The following is a 15,467-nucleotide window of genomic DNA, read 5'->3' as shown; positions in this document are numbered from 1 at the left end:
CCCAACCCCCCAAAAAAACTCACTCCCCACAACTGTACACCACTACCATAGCCCTTATGGGCGAAGGGTGGCACCTAGATGTGGGTACAATGGGTTTCGGGTGGGCTTGGAGGGCTCACATTTACCACCACAAGTGTAACAGGTAGGGGGGGATGGGCCTGGGTCCGCCTGCCTGAAGTCCACTGCACCCACAAAAACTGCTCCAGGGACCTGCATACTGCTGCAATGGACCGGAGTATGACATTTGAGACTGGCATAGAGGCTGGCAAAAAATATTTTTTTAATGTTCTTTTTTTAGGGTGGGAGGGGGTTAGTGACTACTGGGGGAATAAGGGGAGGTCATCCCCGATTCCCTCCAGTGGTCATCTGGTCAGATCGGGCACCTTCTTGAGGCTTGGTCGTGAAAAAATATGGACCAAATAAAGTCGACCAAATGCTCGTCAGGAATGCCCTTCTTTTTTCCATTATCGGACAAGGACACCTCGGCACGCACCTGTCCCGCCTTCGCTACACTGCCGACACGCCCCCGGGAACTTTGGTCATCCCCGTGACAGACTGCAGTTGAGGGTGCCCAAAATCGGCTTTCGATTATGCCGATTTGGGCGACCTCGGAAGAAGGGCACCCATCTCCCGATTTGTGTCAGAAGATGGGCGCCCTTCTCGTTCGAAAATAAGCCTTATAGTCTCTCTACCAGTGAGCTTATAGATCGTAAGAGTAATTGTATCACTATGCACTTGTACCGTAATTGAGATCATATGTGTACTATGCACTATTCTATAAAATAGTGCGTAAGTGCATTAACACGTAATTGCAAGGGACATACGTATGGACGGTGCATAGGTAGCAGCACAAAAGGAAGTGGGAATGACTACAATGGTGTCCCAGGATGAAAACAGTCTTTAATTCAACAAAACATACACAAGTTGTGCGTAAAGGCACACACAGGGGTCCTTTTACAAAAGCGCACTAAAAACATGCGCTAAACGCTAGATATGTCCATATATTCATATGGGCATCTCTAGTGTTTAGCGTGTGCCAGGGGCGTAGCCAGCCTTCCGTGGGAGAGGGGTCCAGAGCCCGGGGGAGGGGGCACATTTTAGCCCTCCCCCCGGCGCCGCCCCCCCCCCCCCCCCCACCGCCGACATTGCCGCCCCCCCCCCTCCCGCCGCAAACCCGCCGCTGCTGCAGCCTACCTTTACTTTTGCTGGCGGGGGATACCATTCCCCGCCAGCCGACGTCTTCTTCTTAGTCGCTTCCTGTTCTTCAATTTGTTTGCTGACGTCCTGCACGTTGTACGTGCAGGACGTCAGACTCAGAGAACTGAGTCTGACGTCCTGCACGTACAATTACGTGCAGGACGTCAGCAAACAAATTGAAGAGCAGGAAGGACTGAGAAGACGTCGGCTGGCTGGGAATGGGATCCCCCGCCAGCAAAAGTAAAGGTAGGCGGCGGCGGGGGCGGGTTCGCTGGGAGGGGGGTCCTGGGGTGAATCTGCGGGGGCCCCGGCCCCCTCAGGCCCCACATAGCTACGCCACTGGCGTGTGCTAATGATTGCTAAAAACAATAATGCGCCTATGTGAAAGACTCCCACAGTTAGCATTTGCTTGTAGATGTGATACTATAAAGACACTTGCTTGGAGGTGGATCCAACAGTATGTATTTCGGTTGACCGCCTTCAACAGGAGTCCAATTTCTCAACAGCCTTGTGTACACACGTGTCAAAATGTCACACTATGAACCTGATTGGGATTTTGTAGGAGATTTGTATTTTCCCGCCTTGTAGGGTGCGCATGTAGGTGCTGAGAGATCTTTCACATATTGGCCAGCGCTTAGGGCCCCTTTTACCAAGCTTCGGCAAAGGGGGCTTGTGCTGCCATTGGCGTGTGTTTCTCATGCACTCCGAGGCCCCCTTTTACCACAGCGGGTAAAAGGGAAGTCTCTCTTTCCTGCAGGAAATGGCCGTGCAGCAAGTAATGCACTGGCGTGCGGCCATTTCAGGGGAGGGGAGCCCTTACTGCCACCCATTGAGGTGGCTGTAGGGGCTCCTGTGCTAACCCAGCAATAAACAGGCAGCGTGCAGCACTGCCTGATTACTGCTGGGTACACTCCAGCGCTACAAAAGTAAATATATTTTTGTAGCAACGGATATGACGGCACACTAGGGGTGGGAAGTACCGCTGGGCTGCTGTGGTAGCCCAGCGGTACTTCCTGTTTAGAGAGCAGTAAGCCTGTGTTGGGCTTACTACCGCTTAGTAAAAGGGGCCTTTAGCCAGTTAAGTTTGAGTTGTCCAAAGAAAAACCCTGATATTCAATACTTGTCACTGGAAGGCCCAATATTGAATATCAGGGGTCAATGCCGACTGAGGCACTTATTCAGGCTACCTCTTACGGGCTGAATATCAGGCCCTAAGACTAAAGAATTAAGGGGTTAATGCACTATGCAGAGGAGCCAAGAAACAGAAAAAAGAAATAAGGTTAATAATTATAATACATTACATTACAGTACATAACATTTATATCCCCAACATACCATTTATGGTTCAGTGTGGCTTACAAAGGCAGGAACTTGGCATACCCAGGACAAAATTACAACATAATATTTTAAAATCCATTAAAATTTCTACAGCCCTATATGCTTCTTAAATAAATAGGTCTAACATTTTACGAAACTTTCAATAATCTGACTGTGTCCTAATCTTATATGGAAGATAGTTCCAATAGCTGTTTTTGGAGGACAAATTTCTTCACTCAGGGTCGTGCCAACACGGTAAGCGAGGTAAGCACGACAGGAGGGCGCCGTCCTCTGGGGCCCCCCCCCCAAGATCCCTTTTAAATTTACCTCCATCCGGCAGCGAAGGCGCGCCACAGCGTCAGTGAAGGAGGCGGCGTTCCCAACGTCTCTACTAGTCTTCCCCCTTCGCTCAGAGTTCCGCCTTCTTCTGACATCAAGGAAATGACGTCAGAAGAAGGTGGGACATTGAATGAAGGGGGAAGACTAGTAGAGACGTCGGGAGTGCCGCCTCCTTCACTGATGCTATGGCGCGCCTTCGCTGCCGGACGGAGGTAAATTTAAAAGGGATCTTGGGGGGGGAGAAGAGGGCGGGCAGTTGGGACATGGGAGCGGGAGGGCAGCGATCATTTTCACGGAGGGGAGGGGGGGGGCGCCAACATCTCCTGCAGGGGGGCGCCACAGACCCTTGGCACGGCCCTGTCTTCACTTCAGCCTATACAGCCCCATTTATTCCTAGAGAGTTGGGCTATGTATTGCACAGAGTATGTGGAAAACAAAATTTATTAATAGTACCATATAACAAAATGGTGCCCAACACAGGTCGTGTTTCACTCAAAAGGGCTGCATCAGGGGCTCTGGTATCAAACGTATAGTGGAATGCTTGTACTAGGATGGATGCTATTCATTAACATCAATCATGGGAATCAAGTAAAAAAACCGGCACGGAGAGTAACGACTATTAACCACTGGTGTCCAGCATTGGAGGAGAAGCGTTTTATGGACACCAGTTTGTTTATTGGTACTATTTATAAATTTTGATACTTAATATTTTAAGTTTGATATTGATAAGTTTGCTGATCTGCTGTTTTGTTTTCCATGTTGGAGTCTGCGGATCACTTGCCTTGTTTTTTGAGACCCTTGCAGAGAGTATGTGCAATAAATTACACAACTGTGACATTAGGCTGCCAAAATTAGAAATTTGTAAAATACTTTTTAAATTACTTTTTAGTGAGTTGGATTCAACCCATTCATACATACACTGTAAAGACCCCCTTTTACAAAGTCATGGTAGAGGCTGCCAGTGCAGTAATGCCGAAACAGGCCATTAATTTTGAATGGGCTGTGTTGGCACTGCTGCGCGCGGTGGCCACTAGTGCAGTTTTGGAAAAAGGGGGCCTAAGCCATTTGGCAACTGTTTAAAGAACTTTATTTAGGTAGGGTTCTTCAGTGTTTGCTATATTCCAAGGGAGCTGAGTGGCTTCTGGGTTAGCAGCTCTGCTATTAATTTGAACCTTTACATGCGTGTTTTTTTTTTAATTTTCTTTAGTTACCAGCAGGTATATTCCTTTTCTTAAGGCTTTCAGCATATGTAATATCTGGCTAAGTAGCGCTGACCGGGTACCTGGCTAATAACAGGCAGCACTCAGCTGGTGAGATGATGAATATTAGTACAGACCACTGCAGCACCATCCAGTTTGTGCTAGGGCTCTCTGGGGGCAGAGTATGGGCAAGCCCAGAAGTTATCCAATGCTGGTGCCAAATAACTATCTGGACAAGCAGGAACATGTAAACAAGTTGTCCTAATTCACCTGGATATCTATTCCAGCCATTCCCAACTCAGTCTTCGGGGGCACACCTAGTCCCATTGGGTTTTCAGGATATCCATGATAAATATGCCTGAGGTGAGGCAGTGTATTAAAATCTATCTCGTGCATATTCATCGTGTATATCTTGAAAACCTGATGGGACTAGGTCTATCTCTAGGACTGGGTTGAGAATGGCTGATCAATCCACATACCAGTACTGAATAGCAGCGGTACTCTGATAATTCCCGGGGCCCACCAAAGACCCAGATTTCAGTACTGGTACTCAGATATGGCCTTGTACTGAATATTGGATCGTAAATCTGCCTGCAACAGTCAGCATTTCTAAAAACACTGACTGCTGTGGGCTGAATATCAACCAGTTTGGTTTTAATTTGTATTTTATTTACTATTTCAATTTTGTTTCAAACAAACATTTTAGTTCATCCATCATTTGTTTTTTTTCCACTTTCATGGCTATCTTTCCCTGGATCTCAGCCACTTAGACAACCTCCAAGAGGGGAAAATATCTCCTACATTTTTTTTGTTTAAAATTTTCCAAGGGAGAAGATCACCCTGATTTTTTTTGTTTAATTTTAGTCTACTAGGATGGAATCTGGAAAACATATAGCTATATAGGACTGGCTTTAGGGGAATATGACCTGTGTGTATGAACACAGTTCTGCTTCTTTAGGGCTGCCATTACGCTCCAGGAAGTTTTCCCAGACACAGGGAATAAAGCCCTACCAGAACACTGATGTGGGAATTTGGGAGAAACCATATACCCCCACACTTTGGCCACTGTTCCTGTTGTTTGTAGAGTGCAATGCAGGCACTAAAGCTGATCCTATAACTACCCACTCTATTTGGATGACAAGAAGTAATTTTATACCAACTACTCCACTTAGGGTATAGGATGCCAACTTGTTACTATACATTTTACGTTTCTTTCACTTCTTTTAGGAGCCATTTTATTAAAGGGTGCAAGTGGTAGTTCTTTCCCCAGGACGCACCACTTCCAGCACTACAGAAAATCAGGTCTGATTTTCCAACACAGGCAGGGGTGGCCCAACCATTAGGCCACCTGAGGCGGGGGCCTCAAGTGGCACTCTTCAGGAGCGGCATCTAAGGGGGTGGCTTCAAGGCATTTTACCTCATCACGGTGATGTTCCAAACCTAGAAGCAGCAGTGATTCCCATACACTGTCCTGCTGCTGCTAGCAGCCGCCTCTTACCTTTACTGCGACCGCCTGAAGTAACTTCCTGTTTTGCTCAGGCCACAGTAAAGGGAAGAGGCAGGTGTCAGCGGCAGCAGAGCAGCATATGGGAATTGCTGCCGCTGCCGGGATTGGAACGTCACCATGACAAGGTAAAACGCCCGGGGGGAAGCAGCATCTCAGCCCAGGAGGGGCAGCATGTTGCATCTTGCCTTGGGCCGGCCCTGAGCACAGGGGTTACCCGGCAGTAATCAGGCAATGCTGCACGCTGCCCACTTACTGCCAGGTTAGCGCAGGAGCCCTTACCACCACCTCAATGAGTGGTGGTAAGTGTTCCCCCCAAAATGGCTGCACAGCAAGTGTGAACTTACCGCACAGCCATTTTGTTTTGGCCTTTTTACCCACTGTGGTAAAAGGGGCCCTGGCACACAGCAAAAATGGCTGCCGCCGCTAGCGCAGGACCCCTTTTACCGCAGCTTAGTAAAAGGGCCCCTTACATTGGTGAGGTCAAAAGTGTTTATAAATAATAATAGCAAACAGAAAATAAATCCATAAATGATAGGATAAAATCATACAGATCAAAATAAAAACCAATCATATAACAAATACGTCAATAAAACAGAACAGAATACAATAAAATTAGAATTAAAACTTTACATCTTCACACAGACCTACCGCCAGTCCAGCTGGCTCAGAGTGGTGCCAAATACTAGATTGAAAAAAATGGGGTTTTAGGGATACTTTAAATTTAGGGAGAGAGAATTCAGAACGAAGTGATGGGGTAAGATCATTCCACAGCTTAGGGGCCAGGAGACAGGAGCTTCCGCCTATGCACTACTCAACCTAAGGGAAAGCAGGGACCAGAGCCTGTTCTGCAGTGTAGCTGAGCAGAACCACTGGTATTGGAATATCTTAGAGTAAAGGAATCCCTAGATCATACCCATTAAGAGATCCTGCGGAAATATGATTGTTACTGAATGAAGCAGATTCAGTTCCAAGTAAAATGTACCTATTTTCAGATTTAACTTAATCTAATTTAACAAGCATTTTGTGCATTTTCCATTCAATGGGAATGACAAGGCAGATCACAAATATGGTTTAAACAAGTAATTAAAAACATATGTTACAATTACAAGAACTGAAAATTATCAGAAGATACAAGGGAAAGAAAGTGAAGAAGGTGAGGGATGGGAGAGAGCACAGAGGAAAGGGGGGGAGCACACAGGGGAGGCAGAAGCGGATAGAAGGGTACAGAAAACAGGAAGGGAAAGAGGAGAGAACAAGGGGAAAGAGAAAGATTTGAGGCAGGAAAAGGAACACAGAGAGAGAGAGAGATAAAACAGTGACAAGAATTTAAAAAAAAATACTGCAGAGGTGAGAGAGAAAAATGAAGGAGTAGATAAAATATAAAAGAAAGGAAGGAAGAAAAAAATGTTTAAGAGAACAAAATACAGGAACAAGAGTGGAACAGAAAACAAGAAATCCCATGGGTATTTCTTCTGGGTTTGCAGGATTCCCACAAGGATGGAACAAATTGCTGTGGGTTTCCCATTGGAGTTTAGTCAAAATCTCCGGGGACGCTAGAGGGAGGCTTTTAAGGAACTGAGGGCCCCCTTTACAAAGCCATGCTAGCAATTCTGGTGCTGCAAATGCAACAAAGCCCATTCAATTCCTGTGGGCTTCATTGCATTTGTAAAAGGAACCCTGAGAGAGGTATTGGAATGACCAGAGAGACAGCCCAAACAACAGACTGAGGCTTGAACACTCATTGTTTCTGGATAGCCTTAAGAAATAATTAATTACTTTCACAGTTAAGAAATAGATGCTGTTTTTCGATTGGTTTTTAATGTTTATACACTCTAGAACCTGAAAGAAAGTTTGGAAAAGGTATTGAAGGAATTACATGTGGGAACAGGTGGGGATGGAGGAAATTGAGGGGATGGGTGGGGATGGAATGGATCTTATCAGGTACGGGTGGATATAGGTTAGATTCCAGAGGGGACAGGAAGGTCCCATGCAACTCTATAGCACAGAAAATAAAGCTAGAGACTCCAAAAATTATACAACTTCTGTTTTGGCTAAAAGGCAATATTAATGGTCTAATCAATACAAAATCTCCCAGAATTTCATTCAGAATATTTATTTTTTGCAAATTTATATCCCACTTTTTTCCAATTCTTTGATTCCAGAACCCCCCCCCCCCCCCCCCCCCCCCCCCAGGAGCTTTTATAAACTGTTCAGTCACTCACTAGTGGCGCCATTCAAAAGGTTTCCAAGATCTGCTCTGGTAACTCTAAATTATGTGATGTAATACGGTATTGTGTGTCTAAATGGCAATCCCCATCTGTTGCGTATTAACTCTCATTTATTTCCTGCTGTATTCTGCTGAGTGAAAAGTTATTCAGTGAATGTACCTCCTACAATGTAAAATACTGAAGCATTTGCAGGAACCTCAGAATAAATACAGCCAATTGCACAGTACCTGCAGCAATGCAGCCTTCAGCTCATCACTAGACTTACAATTCTCTATGTCTGCCAGTTCATGTTTCAAAGGATCAAGAGAAGTCTGGAGGTGTTCCTTGGGGAAAAGACACAGATATTATCTAGGTAATACCACTGTTTTCACTGATCTGCTGTAGGATGTTGAAGAAGAAAAAACATGACCAACCCAATGGTTCACTGACAGTGTCAGGCACTATCATATCTGGACTTGATTTGGGTAGTTATCAAATTACTACTACTACTACTTACCATTTCTATAGCGCTACTAGATGTATGCAGCGCTGTACACTTGAACATAAAGAGACAGTCCCTGCTCGACAGAGCTTACAATCTAATTAGGACACACAAACAGGACAATAAGAGATAAGGGAATTACTAAGGTGGGAATGATAAAATATGGGTACTGAACAAGTGAGTAAGGGTTAGGAGTTAAAAGAGCAGCAAAAAGGTGAGCTTTTAGCCTATATTTGAAGACGGCTAAAGATGGAGCTTGACCTACCGGCTCAGGAAGTATATTCCAGGCATATGGTGCAGCAAGATAAAACGAACAGAGTCTGGAGTTAGTGGTGGAGGAGAAGGGTACAGACAGATAACAGAGATTTACCCAGTGAACAGAGTTCCAGGGAAGAAGTGTAGGGAGAGATAAGAGTGGAGAGGTACTGAGGAACTGCAGAGTGACAAGCAGATGATCAAAAGCCCCGCGCAGTTCCAAACAGCGCTCTAAAATAGCGCTGGAACAGCGTGGGGTGCTGTCAAAAGCCCAAACCTGTCAAACACATGGGCTGGAGGTCCATGGGACCACCAGGTCCTGACTACCGCTGCCCCGAGCAACGGGAGCTGGAGGTCCGGCGAACTTCCAGTCCCCCCCCCCCCCCCGACGATCCCCTCCCCCCCCCAGGTTCAAGGAGGGCTGGAGATCCGGTGGGTCTCCAGCCCCCCCCCCCAAACCCCCAGAAAACGGTCCCTGGTGGTCCAGTGGCCGCCGGCCAAAGCCCCTCCCTCCCAGCTCCCTTTTATGGTCTGTAGCCCATGCACTTGGTGGGGCGGGGTGCCGCCATTTTAGGGCGGCATCAACCCAAGGAAGAGGAGGGAGGCAGGCTACATCCCTCCTCTAACTTAGGTAGGGGGGCCGGGAGGGGGTTCTTTTTCACGCTAGACCACCAGGGATTCGACAGACAACGCTGGAGGGAGGAGTTGGGGTGTCGCTCGCTGTGAGGGGGTTTTGGCCGGCGGCCACTGGACCACCAGGGACCATTTTCTGGGGATTTGGGGGGCTGGAGACCACCGGATCTCCAGCCCTCCCTGAACCGGGGGGGGGGGGGACCAGAGGTCCGCCGGACCTCCAAACCCCTGTTGGTAGGTTTGCTTTCAGGGGGAACGGGGGCCTGCCAGCATGCAACTGCATGCTGGACAGAGCTCACCATTCCTCCCCAATGATCTGCAAACCCGAACACCAGCTCAGAGCTGGCGTAGGGTTTGCCGCGGCCAGCGACCCAAATTTTGGCACGCTGATCACTGGCGATGAATGTGCTAAGCCCTGTTTAGCATGCATTTGCATGCTACTTGCACAAAGAGCCCTCGAGCGCGTTGTTTCACTATATCCTAGTAGAGTAGCCAGACAGCCAATTTTGGGTGGGCCTGAGCCCAAAGTGGTTGGACACAAAATTTTCTCTGCCCCACCCAACCTCTACCTCAAAATATATATTACACTTTCTCTGAAGGTGGCCAGCATTTCCTTTACCAAGCTTGACAGGTGGCAGCATCGTCCCTAAGCCGCTGATGCTGGCACACCATGCACATTTAGTTGTCAGTGGCTCAAGGATGCTGTCGTCGACTGCAGAACTTGGGAGAAGGGAGTTCTGGCCGTCTTTGGATGAATTCCACAGATGGAGATCCCCACCAGCTTTACAGCAAGGGTCAGGACAGATGATAGCCGTGCTAGAGCCCATGTCAGAAAATACACAGCCCCCCCCCCCCCCCCGAGCCCCTCTCCTCATTGCCTCCCCTCCAATTTCCCCACCTGCCATTACTATCACACCACAAAGGGTACATGAGTGAACACTATGTGGCAACGATATCAAAATGCTTACTAACCAAACACACTACAAATCAATTATATGGCTCTCAAATAAACTACTGGATCTCCTATAGCGAATAGATATTGTAGATATAAAGCTCTCCAATTTGTCATAATCATTTGTGTTATTTTATCTTTTAGATAAAAATGCAGTTCAACAATAAACTTTTTTTTTTTTAAGTAAAAAAAACAGCGACCAGATTACATGCAGATTACAGCATTGTAGAGACATGCTCAACACACTGACAGACCCTCACCAAATACAGAACAAGGAATCACAAATTAGAAATAAAAATATTTAAACAAAAATTTTGCTGGGAATCCCAAGAAGTTAAACTTAGTATGTACTACAACACTGGAGAAAGAAAACCAGAAATGCATTTCCTTTTCTACTGAACAAAATACAAATACATTTACCATGCACATTTCCCAATGCTAATATATTCTATTTAAGGCATTCAAAATAAAATGTTTTCTACCTTTGTGGTCTGGACATTTTATTTTTCCATCATGTTGGTTCTGATTTTTCTTTTCTGCTTTTCTGTCTGCCATCTGCTAATTCTCCTTCAAGTGGCAGATATTTATCTTTTCTCCTCTCTCCTATTTCCTCACTACACCTACCTCTGACATATTGATAGTTCCTTTTTAGCTCTTTCCTCTCTTTTTTTCTGTTCTGCTCTCTCAAATTTCACCCTCTGTCACCCTTCTCCTCCTTTTTACTTTTCAGCCATCTATCAAATTTCCAACTTCTCTTACCCAGTAGCTCTCCTATTACCCATCTCAAACCTTTCCCAGCCCTCCATTCTCTTTCATCTTTAATCTAATCCCCAATACCATATGTCATCACTAATCTCTCATTCATTTCCTTGCCATCCCCTCCTGGCTTCTCCCACATGATTCCACCATTCCCTCCACCCTTCTAGCCCAGCAGCTGCTCCCTCTTTCTCCCTTCTCCACTCCCTTAGCCTGACATCTACCTGTCCCTTCCCTCCTGCTCGCTCCCCCATTTCTCCCTCTTTCTTCTCTCACTCCCACCGTCCGGTATCTCTCCATAACTTCCTTCTGCTCCTGGATCCAACATCTCCCTCTTTCTCTCCTCTCCCTCCCTCTCATCTACCCCATTTTCAAAACCTCTCCCTCTCCTATTGTCCACCATCTCTCTCTTTCTCTCCCTTGTGCCCAAAATCTCTCTTCCCCCTCCCCCATACAGCATTTTCTCCATTCCTCCTGATCACTACCTTGTCCAACATTTCTGCCCCTCCCCCCCCCCCGGACCATCTCTCCCTCCCCTCCACCCCTATGTCCAACATTTCTCCCTCTCACCCTTCTCACCCTCCATGCAGCATCTCACCTTCTTCTCCACCCTTATGTCCAACAATCCTCCGCTCTCCATATCCCACAATTCTCTCTCTCACCCTTCATGCAGCATCTCACCCTCCCTCTCACCCTTATAACCAACACTCCTCTGTCTTGCACCCCTCTCCCACTCCTATGTCCATTTCTCCCTCCCTCCTCCCTCTCACCCTCCATGCAACATCCCTCCCTCTCCTCCACCCTCATGTCCAACAATTCTCCTCTCCCCTCCCCTTTCCAACAATTCTCCCCTCTCATCCCTCTCACACTCCATGCAGCATCTCTCCGTCCCCTCTCACTCTTATGTCCAACATTTCTCCCTCTCACCCCCCATGCAGCCTCTTCCCTCCCCTCCACCCTTATGTCCAACAATTCTCCCTTCCCCATCCCATCCCATGTCCAACAATTCTCCCTCTATCACACCCCGACCCGGTGCAGCATCTCTCCTTCCCTACCCCACAACTTTCCTTCTATGAATGGGACAGTCCCTGGCAGCAGCAGCAGCAGCATGGAGGGAATCAGGCTGTGCTCCAGCATTCCTGCATCTCCCTCCCTTAAAAGTCTTGTTCTTGCTTGAACAGGTTCCAGGCAGCAGCTTCACCTAGTCAGAAACAGGAAGTTGCGACAGAGGTGGCGGGATGCGACAGAAAGGAGACTTCCAGCTTAGCGGCAGGCAGCATGTGAGAATCGCTGCCGGAGACCTGTTCAAGCAAGAGCGACGCTTAAGACTGCTCCCCTCCATGCCAGTAATGTTAAAGGTGGAGTGCTGCTGGGTGGGCCTGAGCCCAAACTGGGTGAGCCCAGGCCCACCCATGTCTACGCCCCTGCATATCCTGTGTACAAATCATACCCAAGTTACATAAGCAGGCATCTGCACATGTGCCGGAATGCTATTCTGTGCAAAAAAATGTTTTTGCAATACCAGTATTTACGTGCAGAATAGCATTCCAGCACATGCACAGATGCATGCGCATGCAACTCCAGGTACTGTTATTTTTTTTGTGCTCATCTGTGCACTTATACAATGCTCAACAGTCCAGCTCTTTGTTCCCTGTTCCAGCACATCTCCCTTTCATATGTCTTTTTTTTTTTTAACTCATGCTCTTTTTGTAACCCAAAAAACGTTGTGGATTTTATGTGCACGCAATAAAAAGCAGAAACAAGCATGACATTCTAACAAACCCTCACACCAGAAGAATAACCTTTTACATCTCCTCAGACCTTGCTTTAATGTCCTAGCATCATGGGCGTAGTTTGACTGTTTCATTTTGGGGGGGGGGGGGCAAAGGATGGGGTGGGGCATATTAGCATATTCATTTGCATATATATATATATATATGCAAATTAATATGCCCTCCCCTCCTGCCCAGCGATCTCTTCTCTCCCCCTGTTCTCCATGTCAAGCTATCTCTTCTCTCCCCCTGCCCTCCCCTCCTCTCCATGTCCAGCAATCTCTTCTCTCCCCCTGCACTCGCCTCCTCTCCATGTCCAATGATCTCTTCTCTCCCCTCCCTCCATCCATCCATGTCCAGCAACTCTCCATTCTCCCTTGCCCTCTCCTCCATTCACTCATATCAAGCAAATTTCCCCTCTCCCCTGCACCCAGTCATCCATCCATGTCCAGCAATTCTCCTCTCTCCTCTGCCCTCCCCTCCTGTTCAGCGATCTCTTCTCTCCCCCTGCCCCCCTGTCCTTGTCCAGCAATCTCTTCTCTCCCTGCCCTCCCCTCCCATCATGTCCAGCGATTCTTCCTGCCCTCCCTCAGCTCCCCGACAGCCTTCCTTTCCGTTCCTTCCCCCGACCCCACACGCGTTTAACCGTTTTAATTTCAGGCACAGCAATGGCAGTAAAGAGGACAACACAGCAGGCTCACCTCCAGCTTCTCTCCGCTCACACAGTGTCCCGCCTTCTGCAATGATGTATTTCCTGTTTCCGCGAGAGGGGACGGTGTGAGCGAAGGGAGAAGCTAAAGGCAAGCCCACTGTGTTCTCTGCAGTGTTGCCAACTGGGCAAGCTTTATGCCCAATTGGGCTTCTTTCCGCGACCCGCTACGGCTTTTTCATGCTGCGTGTGGGTTGCCAGATTTTGGGCAGCTTTTTTTTTTGCCCCGCCGCAGTTTTTTCGGCTGCCGCAGTTTTTCCCACGGCCGCGGGTTGGTTTTCCCACGGCCGCGGCCACGCCAGCCAGCAGAAGTCCCACGGAGGCGGACTTAATGATGTCATTTGTATGCAAATGACCTCATTAATATTTATTGATGATGTCATTCATATGCAAATTGACTCAATATTTATTAATAATGTCATTCATATCCAGATTGACTTTGTGCGGTTTTCGGCTGGTTTGGGGATGGTTTGGGCATGAGCAATTTTTTCCATCTGGCAACACTGGTTGTCTGTCTTCACTGTCGTCGCTACGCCTGAAAGTAAAAAGGTTAAATGCGCCGGGGGGGGGGGGGGGAGGGAACGGAGAGGAGGGCTGTCCGTCGGGGAGCTGAGGGCGGGAAGTAGGGACCATCGGAGAGCTGCCTTGCACCAGCCCTGCGTTTGGGGGGGCAATGCCTCCCCTCGCCCCCCCCCCCCCAAACTATGCCCATGCCTAGCATTGAGCACAGCCTTTTGGATTCTGTACTTTTCTGCATTTGTTCTGAACAGCTTAGTATACAATCATTAAGCTGAATTTAATAGTGCAAGATATAGGAGCCAACTTTTCAAAATCAGTGGGGGTGCTATACCGAATGTAAATTAGCTAGCCCTGGACACAGTCAAGGAATTAGCTCAATACTGGGGGGGTTCTCAAGCACCACAAAGCTGCACCCTGATGTAGTTAGCTCCTGCACAAAACTCATCTTTGCACTGTAATTCCACAAACGTGTGTGCTAAAGCCGAACTGACAAGTGCAGCAAAACCGAGTGCACGATACTGCAATGGCTTAGGGTCGCTTTCCGGTTCTATAGGTATGTAAATAAGTCACGTTAGCTCACCTTGCACTCCTGGGCAGCTTCCTCTATGGGAAACACAGCGTGAGACTTGTGACGCCTGGATTCCCGGCACACCAGGCAAACAGCTTCCTGATCCACTGCACAATACAACAATAACGGTAGCTTGTGAGTTTTACACTGACTCTCCTCAGGTTCAGCTAAAGCCTTTATATCAACCTTTTTAAGGCGTTCTGTCAGCTGTTTCAGCAGGGGCCAGCTGTCTGTGAGATTTCTGTCTTGAAATACTTTCGCGCAAACGGGGCAGGAGAAATACGGATCCAAACGGTCCAGGTGCTGCGTGATGCAGGTCCGGCAGAAGTTGTGTCCGCAGTCCAGATACACTGAGTTTGTAAAGAGATCCAGACACAAGGGACAGCACAATTCATCGTGGACTTCCTTCAGCACTTTCCCAGTAGTTTCAACCATGATTCCGCCCGTGAAGACTGAACAGAAGTCGTTTCGCTTTCACTTAACCGGAGTAGGATACCGGAGAGAAACCAGTCAAATTTACCACGCCCCCTGTAACGTAACGTTACCGTCCTCTGGAGAAGAACCAGTCAAACTTACACCAGTACGGGGGCTCGCCCCTGATAAGCCAGATCTGCGGGAACGTCGGGATCTTCCGGATCTATTAAGTGCTACCTTAAGACTGGAGCGCTGGCTGGCTTCTTTGTTTTGACGGTCGCCTGGTGCTTCTTATTGTATGCAGCGACCACCAGTCGTAACCCAGCGCTGCGTTTCTTTATTCCTCTCTCTTTCCGGGTTCTCCTTGTCCCTTTGTCGTGCATTATGAAGGAGTTTAATAGACTGGAGGGGAAGTGAGCCTATCTAGTCCCACTGTAAACAATTTGGTTAATCTCTGTTTCCACGCCCCTGCGCTGTCATTGCCATACACTCAATTCAAAGCAAGCAAACCAATGAGTTGCTGGATCCACCTTGCCGTTCTTTATTGTTGTTCCAACTGTAACAACTCTAAAGCAGTTTCAGTTGGATACTACTACTACTACTTAACATTTTTAAAGCGCT

At 47.7% G+C, this 15,467-nt stretch overlaps 1 protein-coding gene across 1 annotated transcript in view; it reads right to left on the bottom strand.

The window, feature by feature from the left end:
• Window positions 1–15,467, bottom strand: part of LOC115475010 (E3 ubiquitin-protein ligase TRIM39-like) — a 159,122-nt gene that overhangs the window by 39,492 nt on the left and 104,163 nt on the right. Inside the window, exons 7-8 of the mRNA XM_030210748.1 lie at window positions 14,445–14,782; window positions 8,015–8,110 (exon numbers count right to left, since the gene is read on the bottom strand). Coding sequence (XP_030066608.1) covers window positions 8,015–8,110; window positions 14,445–14,782 — 434 coding nt within the window. The remainder of the gene's footprint in view (window positions 1–8,014; window positions 8,111–14,444; window positions 14,783–15,467) is intronic.

The sequence above is a fragment of the Microcaecilia unicolor genome, chromosome 7, assembly GCF_901765095.1.
Source record: "Microcaecilia unicolor chromosome 7, aMicUni1.1, whole genome shotgun sequence".
NCBI classification, from domain to species: Eukaryota; Metazoa; Chordata; class Amphibia; order Gymnophiona; family Siphonopidae; genus Microcaecilia; species Microcaecilia unicolor.
This window is presented reverse-complemented; position numbering and strand designations above follow the sequence as displayed.